Consider the following 22699-nt stretch of genomic DNA (forward strand, 5'->3'; position numbering starts at 1 on the left):
CCAAGTAGTCATGTCTCATGATTGTTACCTTGTTCACATAACGGAATCTTAGGGTGTGTTTGGGAGCTTGGAGGGGAAGGGAGGGGAGGGAAATGGAGGAGGAGGGGAGGACCCTCACCTTGTTTGGAAGACACACGTAGTGAAAGGAAGAGATATGAAAGGTTAACATGTTATTTATATTTTATTTATATAAATGTATTAAAAGACATTTTATTCAACATATTTAAAGATTTGATTTTAATAAATATTTGCAGTTTTTTTAAAACGACCGTATTTTAATTATTTTTTATCGAACCGTGTTATAATTTTGTACAACCTTAATAAAATACTCTAACCTTATTAGTAGCAAAAAAAAATTAACATAAACTGATTGAAATGTTAAAATATGAAATAATTTTATAATTTTTTTTAAAATATGTAAAAATAATTATAAATAAAAATATATTTAAATATTTATTTTGTTGATAAAATTCGAACCGACGAAATCGTCAAGCTTGTGACTAAATACAAATTTTTGACAATAAAATGTCTTAATTTGGCATTAATTATTTAATAAAAAGCACATCTATATGAACATATTTTATTCTCTTTGTCATGAAAGTGAATTAACTTCACTCGAATAAGAGAAGCAAACACATTAAATTTGAAATCCAAATATTTCACTTGTCAAATAAGACATTGAAAATTGAAAATGCAGCATATCTTGACCTTGTTATATCAATACATGACATAAAAATAACTAATGAGTCAAATATGCAAGTAACTTACATCCTAATACAAGATTACAAAATTATATACTAAAGTCGTAATCTGGGATTTCAAGATCCTGGTTAGAGAGTAGAGACAAATTACAAAAATATATTTTATGTCATAATCTAGGAATTCAAGATTCTTATTAAGGAGCAAAACAATGTAGAGATTACCTGTAAAACAAAAAACATGAAAAACAATTAGAATAGATGATGAAAAATTAATAGATATTTAAAGATAAACAATTAGAACAAAACACATATGCAAAACACATATCATACTTAAAACCATACAGGGAAAGAATAAATAATAAAATGTCTCACATTATTATAGTAAAGTATCAAACTTTGGTTAGCCAAGACCGATAATTAGCTGGAAAATACGCAAGGAAAACACTGGAACCGATAACAAAACAAACCAAACCAAAAACTACCCATATCCAACACTAACCTGATGCAAATATATACTAAGGGGTTAAAAAGCTAACTGATACCAAAACTGCTATGGCAGTAGCCGAACCTCCAAACCCTGCAGAGCATAAACATGCCTCAGCACCAACTCCCAGATCACAGAAAAGGACGCTAACAGCACCAATCAATAGCACACTAGAAAACCAAAACAAATGTCTACTATTTGAAAAAGCATCCGAAGGCAACAGCAGGACCAAAACTCCACAGTCAGACACAAAAAACCTTCAAATTTACAAAATAACTACTTAGAAAGCAGCTAGTTATTAGAAAGCATTTACAGGCTGATAGGTATCAAAGTCAGAGTCTATATGCCTAAACATGTTTCTACTAAGTGAGATGATAAGTCAATATTCCTCAAAGTTTTAACTTGTTTGAATGTACTAAACCATCAATATTTAGGCTAAACAAGTTAACATCAATATTTTACAACTATTAGTAGTATCAAAACTGATACTTTAGGTTGTATGCTAAACAAGCTAACACATTTCCTTCTTATGAACCGACAAACACTACATTCTCATACTATATGCAACATAATATATGACAGCGCGTAATCCGTTTCCATTTTCTATCACTAATTATTTTGTATTCATTTGAAAATAATGACATTCAAATTAGTTGCCCTTCTGACAGTATGTATAAGCAATAAACATCAACAACACTACATGTTAATTAAGTGCAGAAAAGTTACCTCGACGTAGTAACTTGTTTGAACATCATCTCCATTACAAAAGTCTTATGCCTATGTTCCGGACATCCAAGCAACGCTTTAACCTTCGAAGGATTTTCAACAAGATGAAGATATGCATTAGTGAACAAATGACTCTCTAGTTGCAACTCCTCAAAAAGCTTCCAAACCTCATGCTAACTATCGAGAGTCACCTCCTCAGTCGTTCCTTTTGAAAATATCGTAACACTTGTGATTTTTTTTCACAAATTTCCAACGTTTTTTAACCGTTTCCTTTTGAAAAGGTTGTTGAAATTTATCAGCCAACTCCTTTGTTATGTTGACATATGTTGTTGATGTATAAGAACCGTTGTATTTGTTTCCCTCGTTTTGTTGATGCAAGAATGCATCGATAAGGATGTTGTCCATCTCCTGAGTCCATATTTCTTTTTGAGGGGCTGACATTCTTCAGCCAATAAGAATGAAAATACACAGGATTATAAATCAACACAAATATATGAGAAATCATATCAGCTTAGAAATGACAAATTCATATCAACTCACACATTACCGAATCCAAATTTATATCGGTTTGTACATAAAAAAAATCACAAATCCATATCAATTTGCACGTTACTTGGTTCAGGTATATTTAATATTTTCAAAACAATTATGAGATGATACTTGGTTCCCTCACATTATTTGGACAATTATGAGACGAATGAACAGTATCACCAAATTGCTCAAATATATGTTCTTATAGAAGAACACTATCACCAAATTATGTGACAAAATGCATTTATACAAAAGAGTCAACTTAATATAGCCACTTTGAAAATATGACGTACTTGTTTTGAAAGTATATCATCAACAACCAAATATAAACATTTTGTTAGTGGAATTGAATTTGGTAGTTTGATAGACATTGAAAATCAAAACTACATAGATTATAGAATAACATTATCACAAATCATATAAAAATAACCATAAGAACAATGAAACACATAAACCATAAGAATATAGATTACTCCATAAGAACAATGAAACACATAAATTACGAATCACATAGATACACATAACTATATAATTTTATTTATCCATGAATCAAAATCGTTGAAGGAGATAAAAAAACGTGAATAGAAATCAAAATCCGAAACACAGAACTCGCAAATTGAAACACATAAATCAAAATTGCGAATCAAAATCAAAATCGCGAATCAAAATTACACGAAGAACACAAAATTGTGAATAGAAATTACAAACTTGAAGGTATCAACAATAAAAAATGTAAAGGATGTTGAGATCAGAATCGAGATTGTGACGGAGATTGAGATTGAGATTGGAATCGAGTTGAGATCGCAGAACACGAAGAGAGAGGGTAGAGAGAGAATGTGCTGTGTGAAATGGGTGAAATTAGGGTTGAGGGTAGAATTGAAATTTATAAATTATAATGAGGGCAAAATTATAAATGTCATATTACCCCATAAACCCCTCGTTTTGGGGGACTCTAAAAATGGACCAAATGAGGGTTTTAAGGGATTTGGAAAAACCTCTCAAACCTTCCCCTCATTTTTTTTTTTATCTCCCAAACAAGGGAGTACATGTCCACAAACCTTCCCCTCCCCTCCCACCCAGGACCCCTCTCCAAAACAGACCCTTAATAACATAGTAAAGAAGAGTGCTTTAAAAAAAAGAAAAAGTAAATACAACATTTTTATTGAACAAAAAAAAATGGAGAAACAATACAGTTAGTGTTTGATAGTGACACAATTGACAGAATAAAATAACATAAAATAAAATTTGAATTGTGATATTTATTTTTAAAATGTTATTTTCTCATTTTGTTTAGCATGATAGTAATGTTAATAATGTTGGCAAAAATGACAAGAGAAAAATTTGATCAAACATGCTACACGTATTTTATTGAAAAAAATATTGTTTATATATATGGCTAGTCAAAGGGCAATTCCATATATTGTTGATGGTTTTAAATCATCAAACAAGAAGTATCTTTTTGCTTGTTTCAAAAAGAAATAATATGATGAAGTTATATACTTGATCAACTCTATGGATACGTGTTCAAGCAATCTTGTCATTGTCCTGGTGATAAAAATCTTGTTAGCGTAATTGTTAAAAAGACTTAAAATTTTGCTAGATCAAACAACATGGATCTATTTGAGCTCATATACGTCAAACACTGCTTTTGGTAATGTCAAAATGGGTTTTAATTGTTAATTATAATCGTTCATTGAATTATATTAATTTACGTGACTAGGGTTGTGTCGTGTCGTGTCTGGGATTATTAAAGTCTTAGGCAATATGTTATATCATAACTTTTTGGCACTGCTGATGAATATGTAATTTTTTATAATTGACTATAATTGTTTGGGTCATGGCAACCACATTTTTATGCAACGAAATACTTTTATATACATATCTTCTACTATTAATGTAAAGGTATAATGATATACGGTTTTATATCATGCTTTCACCGTTGGTAACTACACCGCGAGGTGTATGTTTTAAAACACACTTTAAAAACTAGTGTGTGTCTTCTAACAACACTCATAAGTATTTTCTAAAATACAATCATTCTTTTTACGAAGGAGTTTTTTAGCAAGTTATATTTAAATGGCTAAATACATTCTAAGGCGTGTGTTGCTAAAATAATCTTTCATAAAAACTAATAGGTGTCTTCTTGTAAATTTCACACACACACACACACACACACACACACACACACACACACACACACACACACACACATAGTTGCACCTAATTACCTCTATTTAAGTTATCTCTAAGTCAATGCTTTAGCAATGAAAATCATTTTAAAATTAAGATTACAAATAAAAGTTCGGTATATAAAAGCTACTTTTGACCTAAAAAATGCTTAACCCTAATTTCATAGGATGCAAAGAACTCAGGTTTGAAAAGCTCACTTAAAGTTGCCCCCGTCCAAGACTACAAAGAACTTAACCTTATAGAGCATTTGTATCAACAACTACCTGCCTACAACTTAACCCCGCATTCTTCTTTTTTTTTAAAAAAAAAAACTTAACCCTGTTTTCTAAACACTTGTAAAATAAATGTAATTATGATTGTTACAAAAAGTATAATATGTCATTCTTTAAAAAAAAAAAATAGTTATGTTGTCAACTTTTTCAATACCATGTTGATATATTTCCACCAAGTTCTATTATATTACCAATACATCGAGTATATCGTAACATTCTTTATACGAAGTATATCTTAATATAACATTTTTCTACAGAGTCTTAGATTCATTTCCATATTATTGTTAAAAAATAAAATAAAAATATAATTGGCAAAAAGATAAAAAATGTCAAGTTAATTAGTGTGAGTAGAGGAGAGATCAAACGTCATCGTGAGCTTAGCTCAGTTGGTATGAACAATGCATAAAATATGCAAGGTCCGAGGTTCAAACCCCGACCACCACAAAAAAAAGAGGAGAGATCAAACTACATCGATGCAATACTATACCGTTAAATGTTTCACTTTATACATATTTTTAAAATTTGACTGATTGATTTTCGAGGTTCAAACCCAGACCACCACAAAAGAAAAGAGATCAAACTACATCGATGCAATACTATACCGTTAAATGTTTCACTTTATACATATTTTTAAAATTTGACTGTTGGATTGTAAATTTATATCATATATATTATCTATGTTAAAATTTTCAGAAATCTAAAATCATTTGATATGTTATCGAGATTCATCGAAATTAATGATATATTAAATAAAATGCAAAACCCTTAAGCTCACTAACAGTGTGTTTGGAACCGAAGATTAATGCGAGAGAGAGATAAAGGGGAGAGAGACATGGAAGAAATGAGTAACTTCCCCTGTTTGGCATAGAGAATAAATACAGAAGAGAGACCAAAAATCCGTGGGACCCACCAACTTTTTGTTTCTCCGCAGTTGAGCGAAGAAAGCTGAGAGAGATGACCAATATTTTACATTTTCCACTTATACCTTCGTCTTCATTGCTCCTCTTTTTGCCTAAAACTTTTGCACAGACCAAGCTGAACTTACATCCATTATTAAGATCAGTGAGTCACTGAAACACCAAAGACCACAATTATCACTTCGCCTTCTTCATGTCCATTTTTCACTATAGCTATTCTTTTCAATTTTGATTCATGTTATGGAAAGTTGCTCTAAAGTTGTTTCTTTCCGCTATGTCTATTAGCTTGCATGATATTGTGGATGTGGGGTTGATTGAAAAAGGAACATATGGAAGATAGCAGATTGAAAACCAAAAGGGGGTGAGTGTTGAAAATTAAATTAATTAATTTGATTTATATTTTATGAATAACAATCTTAATTAATTTAAAATGAAATTAAATAATGTGTGAACAATAAGCTAATTCCTTGAACAATAAAAAAATTAAAACCGGAATATCAAATTAATTAATCAATTATTTTTCTGTGTGAAAAAAATAATGTGATGATATAATTCAAATTAATGGACGTTTATATTACAGGGGTATTTTAGTACTTTTCATAATAATCAACATTTCTTTCTTCTCTATTTCTCTTATCTTTCTCTTATTTCAAACAATCCACAAAATCTACTTTATTTCTCACATATTTCTCTCTTTCCATACTCTCTCTCATCTATTTATCTTTTCACAATTTCACTTTAGAACCAAACACACCCTAAGTGTCAGCAATAGAACGAATGATTTTAGATTTGTATGAAATCTACATGTTTTGACTATTTTAGATTGACTTTTTCTCTTTTTAAAATTACTCTCAAGTTTCAATACAAATAATACACATAACAAATAAATAAAAGTAAATTCTAATATTAAAATAAAGTGTAACATACACGATATGAGAATATTTATGTTTAGTTTTTTTCTTTTATCATTTAAAAAATGTAACAAATTAGATGAATATATCTATACTTACTTTTTTATTACCTCTAAAATTTTTATAATAAAAATTGTTGTTACTGTCATTAAGAAAACAAGAATTCAAATAATATTTTTTATTACCTCTAAAATTTTTATAATAAAGATTGTTGTTATTGTTATTAAGAAAACAAGAATTCAAATAATATTTTTTTTTATATTATCAGTATCATTGAAATAGATAATCATGATTAATTTGATTTATTATAATTTAAAAGAAAAAATATTTATATTTTTACTTTTAACTAAAATCAAAATTTAATAAAAAAAATACGGTTCATAATTTCTTATTAAATTGTGTAACTTCATTATTGACGTAAATTTCATTCGTGATTATACCAAATTGAGCGTATAACTCTTTAATTAAACGAAAAAGGCAGACTGAAAGTAAAAAAACGGAAAAGAGAGACTACAAGGCGAATCATAGTTGGGAAGAGTCGTCAGAAACAGAGACAAATCCTCGCCACTAGCGTGGCGTTAAACCCAACCTCTTCACATTCACCAAAAATTCTCAACCAGATCTACAAACCCTAATCACCACTCTTAATCGATTCTCAAAATAAGCAATTAATGTCAACTTTTCACGTCGGCGGTAAGGTCGTAGACAAAGTTGATCTACTCCGGAAGAAGCAGTTGCCATGGCGCTTAGACGTTTTTCCTTTCGCTATTTTATACGGCGCGTGGATTTCAGTCATTCTTCCTAGTCTCGATTTCGTCGATGCTTGTATTGTTTTAGGTGCACTCGCTTCTTTTCATATTCTCGTCTGTCTCTTCACTGCTTGGTCCGTTGATTTCAAATGCTTTGCGTATTACAGCAAGGTTTGTTTCTAATTGCGTGTTTTGATCAAGTTTGTTCAATTTCGGAATTTTTGTTTATAATCGCGTTTGTGTGTTCAGGTTAAGAATATTGATCAGGCTGATTCCTGCAAGATAACTCCGGCGAAATTTTGTGGTTCAAAAGAAGTTGTGCCGCTTAATTCGCGGAAATCGGTATGTGTTTCACGTGCTTTATTACTATTGAGTTGAAATTGAAGCGAGGTTTTTCTTTTGAGTTGTTTAATTGGTGTTGTATTGTAATTATGAGAAGTTAGAGATGTATTTAGATGTGAGTTTACTGATTGAGATAGTATTGAAAGGATTAGCTCTTGACTATGACTTAGTGTGTGTGTGTGTTTAGTATTTTAATAAGTTGCGGTGTTACCGCACGTTTGAATAGAAGCTAACAATTGGAGCTTTAGGAGACCTGCGGTGAGAGGGGTCTGAAAGGTGAGGTCGGGGTGAGCTACTGGGTTGTCAAACACCCACTTGGTGCGTGTTTCGGTTATGCGGTGGGAGAAATTGATTTTAGTTAAAAGTGAGTAATGAGTTGAATGTAAAATGTTTGTTTGTTTGTTTCTATATCCGTAAAAAAACGAGTTGAACAATTAATCTGCATGTTAAAATCACTTCTGGAGGGAATGAAAAACATCCAAATATTTCAAAATAAATTATGCTGAAAAACATCTGAACATTTCAAAATAAATTCTACACTTCTAGAATCAATTTTTTGACACATCCAAAAGTGGAACCAAACTTACACTTAGTCCTCTGGAACAGTTTATATTTTAACTCCCAATCCTGTTTTAGAGAGTATTTTGGATCTTATAGTTGGTAAAGCGGCAAGTACACACCATATTTTAGGATCTTCGTTTGATTTGAAAAATTCAATAGAAGGATTTGGATACAGGATTTAAGGGGAGGAAACTATATTGAAAATTCAGGGAAGAAATATATATTGAGTTTATGCTTGAAAAAACTAGATATAAGTGAACCATAATAATTTTGCAGCTCAGTGCAATGAAAATTGGAAGAAAGTCTATTACTAGTGTTTACGGATGCTAACGTTTATTTACATGCCAGTGAGTTCGTGCATGGAATATCCTTTAAGGCCGCCCAGTTGAGGCAAGGTAGGTTATCGGGTGAAATGGCTTAAAAAAGGCAGGGGTAGGGGGTTCACATATTTATTTATACCTCGTTGTGTGTTTCTAGCACCTAAAGAGGACTAGTATAAATTGCATTTGTCCATCATTTTTGAGCAATTCTTAATCGCCAATTTAGAGGTTTTGAGAGGAGTAAGGGTCCGTTTGTTTTGGATTTTTTTGAAAAAAAATCTATTTTTTTAACTAAAAAATCAATTTTTTAATTTTTGTTGTGTTTGTTTTAGATTTTTAAAAAATCCATTTTGCTAGAAAAATCATTTTTAGCCTCAAAATGAAAATCTATTTCAAGTAGCTCTTCCAAATTCTATTTTTTTTCTAAATGCAAGGAACTCAAGTGTAAAGGTTTCAAATCTTAAAAAAATGATTTTTATGATAGTAAACAAACAGAAATAGCTTTAGATTTTTTTAAAAATCTCTAAAAAAAAATCTCTAGATTCTTTTAACTCAAAATCTTTTTTTTTAAAAGCTGAAACAAACGCACCCTAAATCAGGCATTAGTTTTTTTTTGGCAGTTTGCACTGCATGCACTGACTGGGTTGCCTATGGTTCGGAAAGGAAAGCTAGATTCAGTTTTAAGGACAATTTTTTGTTGCTACCTCTTTTATTGGATAGACCGATCTTTTCTTTTTTGTGTTCCTAGTATACCAGCCACCATGGCAGGGTTTCATTATTGGTATGCTAGGTAGTCAAGTCAATTCTGGATAGCGGTGTGGCCGACCCAAAAGTGGCGAGCAATGAACCTCATCTTCCATTAGTTTATTGTCAACATCGTAGAGGTGGTGTATATTGACAATGTAGTTGTGAAGTCTTTCCTTCGGGATTATTTGTCTGATCTCAAGACAGTGTTTGAGCGCGAGAACACGGCTTGAAGTAGCAGGATCGCCGGGATTGACCATTTTTTTGGACAAATTACATGAATAATTACATGAATAATATAAAGTATAAACAACCATATATTTAATATAAAATTAAACAAATAACTAAAAACTCATGAAACATTCATAAATCAAAACACAAGTCTTAATCAAAACACTCAAGCATTCCCAAGTCTTAATCTAAGACATTACATCCAATTCCAAATACCAACAAAATTCAAGGATTGGCCGGGATCCTTTCTGGGCTGCTCTGCTCCTCTGGGATCACGCCTGGATTGTACACAGTTGGCATATTTGCTAATTTGATGTGTTCATTTTCTTTCTTTATGATTTGTGTTTAGGTATAATCTTTGCTTGATTTATGTTGGAAAATTTTCTTGTGGTTAGATATTCTTATTTGTTGATGCTCATTGTGCATAATTCTGGTGCCATTGTTTGTTGATTTAAAGTTAACTGTATTATTTATACGCTATATTCAATGTATTGTTGTGCTTTGATACTGCTGTCCCACTTGCCAGCAGCTGCTTCTTTGTTTACATGTTCTCCTTGTCTTACTGACTCTTTTGCTGAATTTTTTTTATTCCCTTCTCTTATCCCGTTCTTTCTTCATAGGTTCTTGCTTTGATTGTCTACCATGGTTAAGTATTTTCTTGTGCAGTCTGCAGGTTCTTCATTAGCTGTGGATTTGGAAGAAATTTATTTTGATTTTAGAAAACAATGTTTCGTTTATTCGAAGGAGAAGGGGACCTTTTGCAAACTTTCTTACCCTACCAAGGAAACATTTGGATATTATGTCAAGAGTAGTGGTCATGGCTCCGAAGCCAAAGTCTTTGCTGCTACTGAGAAATGGGGGCGGAATGTGTGGGTTCCTTTTTCTTCGATCATCATTTTTTCCACATGCATCTATTTCCCTTCAGTACACAATTATAATGTGTTTGTTGTTGAAAGTTTGTGCTTATACAATATTTATGAATTAGACATGTTTTAGATGCAACCCGTTACTTTGGTATTTGTGATGATTATCCGTTCCTTCTGTCTTTCTCAAAACGTGTTTTTTGGTTTCTTAGGATTATGTTTTAGTTTTGATCTCTAATGTTCTGCTGGTTGATCTTCTAGATTTGATTATCCTCAGCCAACATTTCAGAAATTGATGAAAGAGCACTGCATGGAACCTTTTTTTGTATTTCAGGTAAATCTTTGATGCTCTTTTTCTCTGTTAATTGTGTTTGGTCTTCATTCTAACTTTCGATTTGGATTGCTTCTTGCTTATATCATGACCAGGTTTTCTGCGTTGGTCTCTGGTGTTTGGATGAATATTGGTACTATAGTTTGTTCACTTTAGGTATGTTGTTTATGTTTGAGTCAACGATGGCAAAAAGTCGTTTGAGGACTCTGACTGAGTTAAGACGTGTTAGAGTGGATAATCAGATCGTAATGGTACATCGTTGTGGCAAGTATGTTATCTCATCATTAGCTTGCTCATACTTGGGGGGTTTAATGCAGTGCAATTTTAAAGTTTTTTTTGTATTTGTGTTGATTTTAGGTGGGTAAAAATCTCTGGTACAGACCTTTTGCCTGGAGATGTTGTCTCTATAGGTCGCTCTGCTGGTCAGAATGGAGAGGAGAAATCTGTACCTGCAGACATGCTTATATTGGCTGGAAGTGCAATTGTGAATGAAGCTATTCTCACAGGCGAGTCTACTCCTCAATGGAAGGTGTTTCTCTTTTCTGAACTAAGTGCTAAGATACTCATTTAATGTCTAAGCAGTAATGAATATGTGATGTATAAAAAGTATATGTTGGTTTTCTGGGATGTTTTTCAAAGTTTTGAGTAGATGAATTTGTATTTGATTGCAAAGTTTGCCATCATTTTTTGCTGGTCTGGACATTGTTGACTGTGGTTGCTTGTTGCGTACCTCCTTGCTATAAGTAATGGGTATTGATTTTGCCCATGAAGCTTGGCCACTTATTTAGACAGATATCATATCACGAATATAAGGAATCATTTTGCTTCAAACTTGATTCATGGTTTGTCCGTCCGTCTAGAAGTAATGGTATTGTTTTTTACCCATCCAGCTTAGCCACTTGTTTAGACAGATATGATAAAACATCTTGCTTAATTTTTGTTTACCTTGACTCGCTCTAATTGTGCCATGCTATATTTTTGCCTCCTGTCTTTATTTACTATATATGCCTACTGCGATGTGATTCGATGACTATATGATTTACATAAAACATGCAATTTTTGTTTCAGTTTTTCTTTCCAAAATTTTAATTTTATCTGCATGTCTATACTTTTACTCTAGTTATGTGCATGTAACTATGTGTCTAGTTTTGTAAATTCACTATCATCCTTGGAGCCCTCTTTCTCATGAAAATTTACAAGGCTGGAATAGACATCTTTGATCTTTCTTTTTTCTTTTCCTTCCTGGTGTTATTTTTAACGATTCTCATTAAGATCTGATCTTCCTTTTAGATTTCTATTGCGGGTAGGCATATTGAGGAGAAGTTGTCAGCAAAGCGAGACAAAACCCATGTTTTATTTGGTGGAACTAAAATATTACAGCATTCTCCAGATAAGGTTATTTCAGGCTGGAAAAAATATCTATTTTTATTAACGTTGAGCTCGTGTTCATGCTTCTGATCCTCTTTATTTTTAACAATCTTACCGGAGTCAGACCTTTCCTCTAAAAACCCCTGATGGTGGCTGCTTGGCTGTTGTTCTGAGAACGGGATTTGAAACAAGTCAAGGAAAGTTGATGCGAACAATCTTATTCTCCACAGAAAGGGTAAACTGATATAGACTTTATTAATCCCCCCAAAATACATTTTCGGCCTCATTTTGATGAATTAGATTTTTTTTTCTTTCTTGCTTTCTGATTTGGCAAATTGTAGGTGACTGCTAATAGCTGGGAAAGTGGATTGTTCATTTTATTCTTGGTTGTATTCGCTTTAATTGCGGCTGGTTATGTGCTTATTAAGGTAATGCTTCCCTACTGATGAATAGTAAATATAGCTTGGTTTTGACAGTGATTTACGATCCAACTTGGTAAAATTTAAATGGTATATGCTGCAGGGGCTAGAAGACCCCACAAGGAGCAAGTATAAACTTATACTAAGTTGTTCTCTTATTGTTACTTCTGTGATACCTCCCGAGTTACCAATGGAATTATCAATAGCTGTTAATACTTCTCTGATTGCACTGGCACGCCGTGGAATTTTTTGCACAGAACCTTTTCGGATACCATTTGCTGGGAAGGTACCTGAAGGTTTACTGTTTTTGCTATAGTGCTTCCTTTTCTTTGTCAGATATAAATCATATACTTACAGTGGTTTTTATTGAATTTCCTACATCGCCTATAGGTTGATATATGTTGTTTTGACAAGACTGGGACACTTACATCGGATGACATGGTATACCCACATAAGACATGGTATTTATTTATTATCTTAGACCATGTTCTGCAATATAATGCCTTTATTCCCATTTTATAGGAATTTTCTGGAGTTGTTGGGTTGGCAGAAACTACAGATTTGGAATCTGACATGAGTAAAGTGCCTGTGCGAACAGTAGAAATCCTGGCTTCTTGCCATGCATTGGTATTTGTTGAGAATAAGCTGGTATGACCCTTTTCTCTGTGGGTGGTTAACTTGAGTTTTAGTTTCCGGACCTTGTTACGCTGTTGAATATAAATTTAGTAGCATGCCACAGTTCAACATTTTCGCTCACTTTTCCCTCCTGAATTCATTGTTGTCTAGTTAATAGTTTTTGTAATGTAGATTTGTGTAAAGGAACATAAAGAAAGCAAATCACAATATATTTCTTGTCGAATAAAGAAGAAATTTTGTCTTGAAAATGGTGCATTCAATGCATTAAAACTTTAAAAAGTAACTTTTTCAACATAAAATTTACTAATTTTTTCCATTTTTAAATCCTTAACAAGTTCCCTTAGGGCACTTGATAGCAAGACCCTTATATTAATAATCTTAACTAAATAAGGAAACAGTCACAAAAGTTATCATATACTCTTTGAAACACTTGTGGTAATGTCACATGTATCTAAACGGGCTCTATATAATCCTTATTCCTTATCCTTATTTATTCTAAACCTAATTATATAAGAAAATAAATCATGAAGGATAAGGAAACATAGGATTTAATCCCAAAGATGTAATCCAAGATATTCTAAACTGTAAGATATTTTTGGAATTGTTTCCTTAAGCCAAGATTGTCGCTCATGTCACCATATTTTTATTGATATAAGATCCGAAGTTGCTTACTGCAGATGTCATGGTAAATAAATTTTCTAGATGACAGTAGTCAATTTTCCAGGGATTGGAAAAATTCTCCCTTTTACCCTTTCTTTCCACAATTCGTCTTCACCCCAAGTTCTACTTTTCTTGGTTACAAATATTTTTCATGCTTTCGGCTTGATGTGCTATAGGTCTTCATGATTTTAGCTTGAGAGTGAGAAAGAAATAAATTTTTACCCCTTCTATCTTTGCTATTATTTTTTGATACCGTCTTACTATAGATTCCTTAATATCCCACAGGTTGGCGATCCTCTTGAGAAGGCTGCACTTAAGGGAATCGATTGGAGTTATAAATCTGATGAGAAGGCCGTTCCTAAAAGGTGAATACGTTTCTGCTTAAGCATCTTAATTCTGCACGTCTTATCTATTTGATTCCGCTGATGTGAATTTTTTTTTGTTGATAATTTTTGGTATTTGAGCTCATTTTATTGGATTGTTTCCCACACAGTCAACAAACTATTTAAATTCCAGTGTTCTGTTAGATACTGGTTCAGATATGTATAAATACAAATGATAATTCGATGGTATTTGGGAGATTATTGCATAATAATAAGGGAATGCACGTGATGTATTATTATTGATATAAGAAAGTAACTGCAGAAAGGTAACCAACCTCTAGGAGTTAGAGAGCCTAGTCTCTCCCAAACCAACCCACATACAAAATACCCAATGCCTTCCCCTTTCCTCTGCATCTTTATTTATAATACTAACTCACTGTAGCAGTTACATAGAAGTTCTGCAGATAGCAGTTACTATGTAACAGTTACTAATTAATATATTAAATAAACAACTAATATTCTATAACTTATGCCCTTAGGAGTCCTATATCTATCATGTTCCTGTTGCGAAAGCTAGAAAGTATAATGAGAAAGGAAACAATATTTGACTAATGAGGACATGGTACTATATGTGTGTGCGCGTGTATTTGTAGTCAATAGTGGCTGCTATATCTTAGGAGCCCATGGTTGCTACTCGAAACCCTAGTTGAGTAGTAGCTGTAGTGAGGCAAATAGCAGCAGCCACTACATGGAAGCTCTACTCCAAATACCTGATTATGCCCTCAATTCGGCTCTAAAATCAGGTGTGCCCTTATTTGTTTTCTTCTCCCCGAACAGCCAAACATAAGCTCTTCTCCTCGGGCCTGAAAGAATTGGGAACCCAGCTGTCCCCTGTTGAGACACAAATCATAGAGACAGAGGAGGAGGAGGATGCAGAACAAATAAGGTCTAGTAGTGAAGAGAATGAATGAGATGATGAGAAATTACTTGGAGATAGTAATTCCATTTGAGGAATCACTTGTATCTATGTTGAATGGTTAGCGGAGTTATTTTAAGCCTTTTAGGTTCAAACATATTTGTTTTTTATTGGGTTTGAAGATCTGTACCAATGAACTTTGATTATTAGTTACAAATAAGTCTTTAATTGTGTTGTTCTATTTATGAGCTTTTATATTTGTATGATATAAATTTCTTGTTTTTTTAATGTTAAATTTCGTGTTTTGTTTCCTTAAATTTTGACGTATTGACGATACTGGTGCCCACCACACCGCCATAGTGTTTTGGGGGTTAGATGTAATAATACCTTATTCAATATTGGTTTCATAGCTATCTTATTTGTTGTTTGAATCAGCATCTCCATTCCATATAAAATTGAACACAATGTATTTGAATCTCTTGTGTATCTATTTTGGACATGAATTTCATCTTGAACTGTGATTCATTATGATGAATGTGATTCACTATGATGAATCCTAATTCATTAATGAATCACAACCTGAACTCAGTGTCCATTTTGTTTTTGTAAACTTCTATAGCTAGTCACTTCTCTTTCGTCATTTGATTTACGACTCAAATATTGAGTTATTTAGAGGTTAGTATATGATATGGCAACTTATATTTTTGCTATGTTAAATGTTTTTACTTTAAAATGTCATATTTTTATTGATCATGCATCACACGATTCATAATAAGATTTGATTCATGATTCATAAAATGGGTTCTGATTTAAGATTTGAATCTCGATTCGATAACCATGGTTTGAATGATTTAGTTTATTCTTTTCACCCCTTGATTGTTCTTCCCATTTTGTTTTCTTTTATAGTTCTTTCTACGTCGTCTTTGTTTTTTCATGATTCGTTCTCAAATTTCAGGGGAAGTGGCCATCCTGTCCAAATTGTTCAGCGGTACCATTTTGCATCTCACTTAAAACGGATGGCAGTCATTGTTCGTATTCAGGAGGAATTTTTTGCATTTGTGAAGGTTTGTTTGTTTCTCAGTCCGGAGTAGAAATGTGCAGTTTTTAGAAATAACACTTTGCGATAGCTTTTATTTCCGGGGTTATGAAATGGTCAAAATATAACTCCATGCTGGGAATGAAAATAAACAGTATAAAATACCCGTGTCTGATGTGTGTTAAGTATTCAATCATCAAAGATTCTGGGACTCACATATTTTATGTTGTTAACTTATTGAAAAACAACAGAAGAGAAAATGAAGGAAAGTGATGTGGATAATCTGAGAAAAGTTTAGAACTTGCACAGAGGGTTCTGAGAACTGGATCTAATTTGTTTTTTCAAAATTATTTAAATTTACAGATGGGTAATTCAATTATAGTAGTCAGCAAAATGTATAATAATAATCATTTATACAAATTTGGCAGTTGCAGCCATACAGTTTCATAGCTGCTATGATATGAGCTGCTGTACAGCATCCACAGACCATTACAAAAATCATTTATACAAATTTGGCAGTTATACCATTACAAAAATCATTTATACAATCGAGTTCTTCAAAAGCTTTTTCTTTTAACTTTCTTGCATGTTTGAAGTTTTACTGTTGACTTTTCTGCTATGGTTTTCTTTATTCTATGCGTCTTTTGTGCTTCTAGAGTACAATGATATCTACCCATAGGCTTCAAATTTAAACATACCTCATTCCTTTTTGTGTGTAGGATTCAATTAGAGGTGAGAGAGAGGCATTAACCCCAACATTATTACCATACATAGATGACCAAGACTGATGTTACTTTAAATTTAATCTTGATCACATATATACAATTGATTGATCAAGATTGGCTTTTTGTAATTTACACCCACCTGATATGCTTCGTATATGATATACATGTTATTGCCACAATCGTTTTAGATAATACACTTTATGCAATTTTATCATTTTTATTCAATATAGATAATATAGATTGTTGCCTCGTTAGATTGAATTATAATGAATTGGCTTAGTTTAAATATAAGGTCAACGTGGTGCTGTAAAGCTCCCGCCAGATTTTAGGGTCCAGGTAAAGGTGGGAGATTCATTATGAGTCCATTGCGTCGTCACTAATTTTGCATTTAGATTTGAAGCGTTACCTAGTTTTCTAATAAATTTTCACCTCTCATATATTGTGTGCATTAAAATGAAAATTGTGAATATGCATCTGCACGTCACAGCAAGTGTTAAATATAGATTTTGGCAAACAAACAGTAATGCTTTTGATAGTTTTTTTTTTCTTTCTTTTTTCGCGTTCAGGGGTTGGTACTTGGTTTTATTGATCAGGGAACTCTTCATTTTTCAAAAGCTTCTGTGGATGCTACATTCTGCAATAAAATAGTTCTTAGGAACTAGTTTTGATCCTTATCTTAAAAGCCAAAATTTTTTGAAACTGTGTTTAGTCTTAGAATAGTTTCCTGTTTTACTTTATTTACTGCTTTGAAGGCTCTATATGACGCAAATTGAGAACAATTTTTTAATGATCCTCAGGTAACAAGAAATGGAATTAGAAAACTTTTTTAAACCAAAGAGATGCACAAATTCTGACTCAGCATTCATTTTCTTTATTTTTTTCTCGTGTTCCCTATTCGTTATTGATCAGCAGTGGGCATTTGGATGCGCACCTATTTAATATTTTAAGTAGTGGTAACTTAAGGCTTACTGTGTTATTTTCCTTCTTGATTCTCTCTTAGCAATTTTCTTTTACCTTATATTTCAGGGTGCCCCAGAAATTATACAAGATAGGCTCATTAATGTGCCTCCATCATATGTTGAGACCTACAAAAGATATACACGTCAGGGTTCTCGTGTTCTAGCTCTGGCTCACAAGTCTCTTTCTGATATGACAGTAAGAATATTAGGGATTTGACAGTGTGCTTTGTGAACCTTTCTCCATATTTTTTAAATTATGCATTGGAAAACAGGAATGATAACCAGCTTAATTCAGAAATGAATAAACTGTGTTGATTGGAAACATTTCCAATTTATTTTTATTTCAGCTTTAATTTCTATCGACAATTTTGTGTACTTTGTTTAACAAACCAATTTAATTTACCTTTTGTATCATTTCAATCACCTTGGATCCTCAATTCAAGTGTAATTGAGAGAACCAGAACTGCATTTGTTTACGTTGTTGCAGCTTTAGAATGCTTGATTTCCTTCCTCCCCTACCATTTGTTGGATCATAATGTAATTGAAGTTTGAACATTTACTTGTTCGGACTGTTACTTATCATTTGTTAATTGCTTGAAGGTCAGCGAAGCTAGAAGCTTGGATAGGGATATGGTGGAGAGTGGGCTTACTTTTGCTGGTTTTGTGGTAATCAATAATCTTCCTCCTCATATGATACTTTTGTAAATTCTAGACAATTTTCCTCTTAAACAACTTTATGCTAAAAGTTGACATCTTGTTGATTTTAGGTGTTTAATTGTCCCATAAGATCAGATTCAGCTGCTGTTTTATCTGGATTGAAAGAATCTTCACATGACTTGGTAAGTGTGCCATTTGAATTGACTTCTCTTTTCGGAATAAATAACAGAACTTTTTAGATTGCGAAATAATTTATCTTACAAGTGCTAGAAACACCAGCCTTTGGGCTTTAATTTGAGTAGATTCAGTATTAAGAGTTGTCCGTTTTTTAGTCTTTCGTTTATTTATTTTACTTAAAAGTTCCAAATTAAAAAAACATTTGTCACCCTCTACCAGGAGTTTAACTAAAAAGTGCATTCCTTTGTGTCAAATTGATTTTACCATGCATGATAGTGTAATATTATTTAAGAAAATATGTATAAATGATATATAAATCATGTTAGTAGAAGATTATAATTATGTCACATAAAAGTAATCATGATCTCTTTTGGTTATTCTTATCGTCCGAGTCATGCGGTTCAACTAGTAAGTAGTGACCCACTGGTTCGACCACTGACCGACTATATTGACCGGTTCGGTGACTTGTCCAAGTTTAAAGACATTGAGTAAATGAATTACCTTTGAGATAGGACTTTATTGATGTCGTTTGATTCATGCAGCCATTCTCATCTAGTGGGAGGAGATTTGGTTATGATTGTCATTATTGTTTCTGTTGTTCAACCTCCTTGGTTCAACATATTGTTTAGATTTTTCTCTCTGACTGTATGGTCCATATTTGATAGATACTAAAGGCTCACACAATGTAATTCATTGAAACAATTAATACAATTTCTGTTTCTCTCAAATTCTCTAGATTCTCTAGTTTCTAACAGCTGTTGGGGCAAGATAGAGGGTTTTGGGATCCTTGTTTAGCTAACAATAACAACTAATTGACAAACATCTTTTTCGGCTAAATTAATAGGTAATGATTACTGGTGATCAAGCTTTGACAGCCTGTCATGTTGCTAGCCAAGTTCATATTATATCAAAACCAACATTAATCCTTAGTCCAGCAAGTAATGGTGAAGGATATAATTGGGTGTCCCCTGATGAGAAGGAAAACATTAGCTACAGGTAATTTTAAATTTTGTTTTATCTGGTTGTGCTATCTTATATATCTGACTGTTCGTTACTTGCTCTTATTCACTTTGATAAATTGCTGTTGAGTGTATGGTTTTAAGATGATGTTCCTACTCCTGAATGCTTCTGAACTATTTTCTTCTGGTGTTTCTGTTTGTTATTTTTCTATTTCATTTCTTATAATTTTAGACTGATCATAGATATACTTTGTTTCAGTGGGAAAGAGGTAGAATCTTTATCAGAGACTCATGATCTATGTGTTGGAGGTGATTGCTTTGAGATGTTACAACAGACATCAGCTCATCTTATGGTTATTCCTTATGTGAAGGTTCTGATTGATTCTTAAACTTAACTAAAGATTAGAACCTTGTACTGCATTCATCAATGACAGTCAAACTTTTGTCTCAGGTTTTTGCTAGAGTTGCTCCTGAGCAAAAGGAACTTATCTTGACCACTTTCAAAACAGTGGGGCGGGTAACATTGATGTGTGGGGATGGAACCAATGATGTTGGAGCTTTGAAGCAGGTATCTATTGTTTAAGAAATTATGTTGATAATCAATAGAATAATAACTTTTTCCTGAATGTTTGAGAAATAAATAATTTCAATTTGTGTACAATCTACAACCTTTATACCCACCGAAAAGTCACCAGGGAACCTTTGTGTATCCTTATTTACTCTCGTCCAGTGGAAAATATTGTTATAAAATTGTTCTCTTGCATTTAAATGATCTGTTGACAGCATTTTTTTTTTAAAAATAGCTATGTAAATCTCCATAGTGTTTTGCATGATAAAATCATTTGAATCTGGTTTCTACCATGTCTGGTATTTAATGATACTGCTGGTCTTTACACCACAAGTTGGCTCTATTATACAGTTCTGTTTGTTGTGTTTCTTTTACCTAGAGTATAGGTTGCAGGACTACAGACTAACCGCTTTGATTTAGGCCCATGTAGGAGTTGCTCTTCTTAATGCAATCCCTCCAACTCAAGGTGGAAACTCCCCTTCAGATTCATCTGGGGAAGACGGTACAAAATCTGCTAAGCAAAAGAAATCTAAGCTTGCGCTGGAAACATCTGCAAAGACGGGTGGTCCAACTGGAGAAGGCACTTCAAGAGCCAGAGTCGCTTCAAAATCAGACTCCACCAGCAATTCATCTCTTAACCGTCATCAAACAGCCGCTGAGTTGCAAAGACAGAAACTTAAGAAGATGATGGATGAGCTTAATGAGGAAGGAGATGGCCGTGCACCCATCGTCAAGCTCGGTGATGCCTCAATGGCATCCCCATTCACTGCTAAGCATGCGTCTGTTTCTCCCACCACTGACATAATTCGACAAGGGCGGAGTACCCTAGTGACAACCCTCCAGATGTTTAAGATTCTGGGCCTCAACTGCCTTGCTACTGCATATGTGTTAAGTGTTATGTATCTGGACGGTGTCAAGCTTGGTGATGTGCAAGCCACAATAAGCGGTGTCTTTACTGCTGCATTTTTCCTCTTCATTTCACATGCACGCCCTCTTCCCACTCTCTCATCGGAACGTCCCCACCCCAACATTTTCTGTGCTTATGTCTTGCTTTCCCTCTTGGGACAATTTTCAGTTCACCTGTTTTTTCTAATATCATCTGTCAAAGAAGCTGAGAAATACATGCCAGATGAATGTATTGAACCAGATGCAAGTTTTCATCCCAACCTGGTTAATACTGTTTCCTACATGGTGAGCATGATGCTCCAGGTTGCCACATTTGCCGTAAACTATATGGGCCATCCTTTCAACCAAAGTATATCTGAAAACAGGCCATTCCGGTACGCCCTCATTGCTGCTGCCGGTTTCTTTACTGTGATAACATCTGATCTCTTCAGGGATTTGAATGACTGGTTGAAGTTAGTGCCATTGCCAGTGGGGTTGAGGGATAAACTGTTACTTTGGGCTTTTCTAATGTTTTTTGTATGCTACGCATGGGAGAGACTATTGAGGTGGGCTTTTCCTGGTAAAGTCCCAGCTTGGAAGAGGCGACAACAGGTTGCTGTATCTAATTTAGAAAAGAAGAAACAGTAGTTGAGGACTGACAATGGGCGGTGCAGTGATAACTAGGTCAGACATGAGACATGCGGCCTTCAACTTGTGCACCAATTTGCAGAGTTATATGTGTAATGAATTTTTGTTATAGGCTTTTTCTTTCTAGTTCTTTTCCCATTGATTGGTGGGTAATTTATCTAATGTTAAATCATTTTTGGGAGAAATGTGGGTTTTAGATCACGTGCCCTGCCAATTATCTAAGATGTTTTTCTTAGTTATTTTATTTATTATTCAAATATTACAATTCATTCTGCTCGACTTCTTAACTTGGCAAAATGGAGCAGCATTATGTTAAGAATTCGTTTGTAAAATGTGATTGTACTCTTGGGCAATCTGTATGTGCAGGTGTTGCCTTGTATGTATTTCACAGATGCATGAAAAACTTCTGCTCAATATCTGAACTCCGAAACTATAAGCAAAATAAAAACTTTATTTTAAGTGATTTGAGCATGTTTATTACGTAAATAACATTCCTGAAAACAGCAGATACCAAGTCCTACCCTCTCTAGTCTTAAATATAAACCACAAAAACATTATATTGTGGTCCCAACACACAATGTGTGTGTGCGTATATATTGTTTACTTAGGAAACTGGCAGTAGATGTAGATGCATGTTTTTCACCGGCGTAAATTTGTTGTTAAGGGATCCGGTTTAGTTAACTACTTCCAAAAAACTGAATTATTGAAATGGTTTGTCAAGCTTGTAAAACAGTTGAACAGGAGGAGCATATCTTATCCAGAGTAATACCCCGTAAAATATGATCAATGTTTTTTTTAATGTGTTTATATTATTTTCATTAATGTTTAAATATCTCCTTCAAAAGAAAAAAATTAATGTTTAAATATCGTAATTTCCACCATGATAGTGT

General features: G+C 33.3%; 1 protein-coding gene and 1 long non-coding RNA gene across 2 annotated transcripts; one reads left to right on the forward strand and one right to left on the reverse strand.

Annotated features, from left to right (window-relative positions):
• Positions 1-637: 637 nt before the first annotated feature.
• Positions 638-2811, reverse strand: LOC146941797 (uncharacterized). Its single transcript, XR_015033533.1, has 2 exons — positions 1912-2811; positions 638-923 (listed from the first exon to the last, which is right to left on the reverse strand). It is a non-coding gene; the product is annotated as an uncharacterized LOC146941797 (long non-coding RNA).
• A 4464-nt stretch (positions 2812-7275) lies between these two features.
• Positions 7276-22272, forward strand: PDR2 (phosphate deficiency response 2). The gene is made up of 21 exons (XM_085755635.1): positions 7276-7652; positions 7731-7823; positions 10346-10548; positions 10804-10876; positions 10969-11141; positions 11231-11402; positions 12164-12268; positions 12366-12476; positions 12583-12669; positions 12764-12946; positions 13051-13101; positions 13183-13308; positions 14242-14321; positions 16151-16259; positions 17983-18111; positions 18516-18581; positions 18683-18754; positions 19594-19745; positions 19968-20079; positions 20160-20276; positions 20697-22272. The coding sequence occupies exons 1-21, from the start codon at positions 7404-7406 to the stop codon at positions 21807-21809; spliced, it is 3576 nt and encodes a 1191-aa protein (XP_085611761.1). The 5' UTR covers positions 7276-7403; the 3' UTR covers positions 21810-22272.
• Positions 22273-22699: the final 427 nt, after the last annotated feature.

Source organism: Medicago sativa, chromosome 3 (assembly GCF_051527215.1).
Source record: "Medicago sativa cultivar Bolivia chromosome 3, Bolivia_mono, whole genome shotgun sequence".
NCBI lineage: Eukaryota > Viridiplantae > Streptophyta > Magnoliopsida > Fabales > Fabaceae > Medicago > Medicago sativa.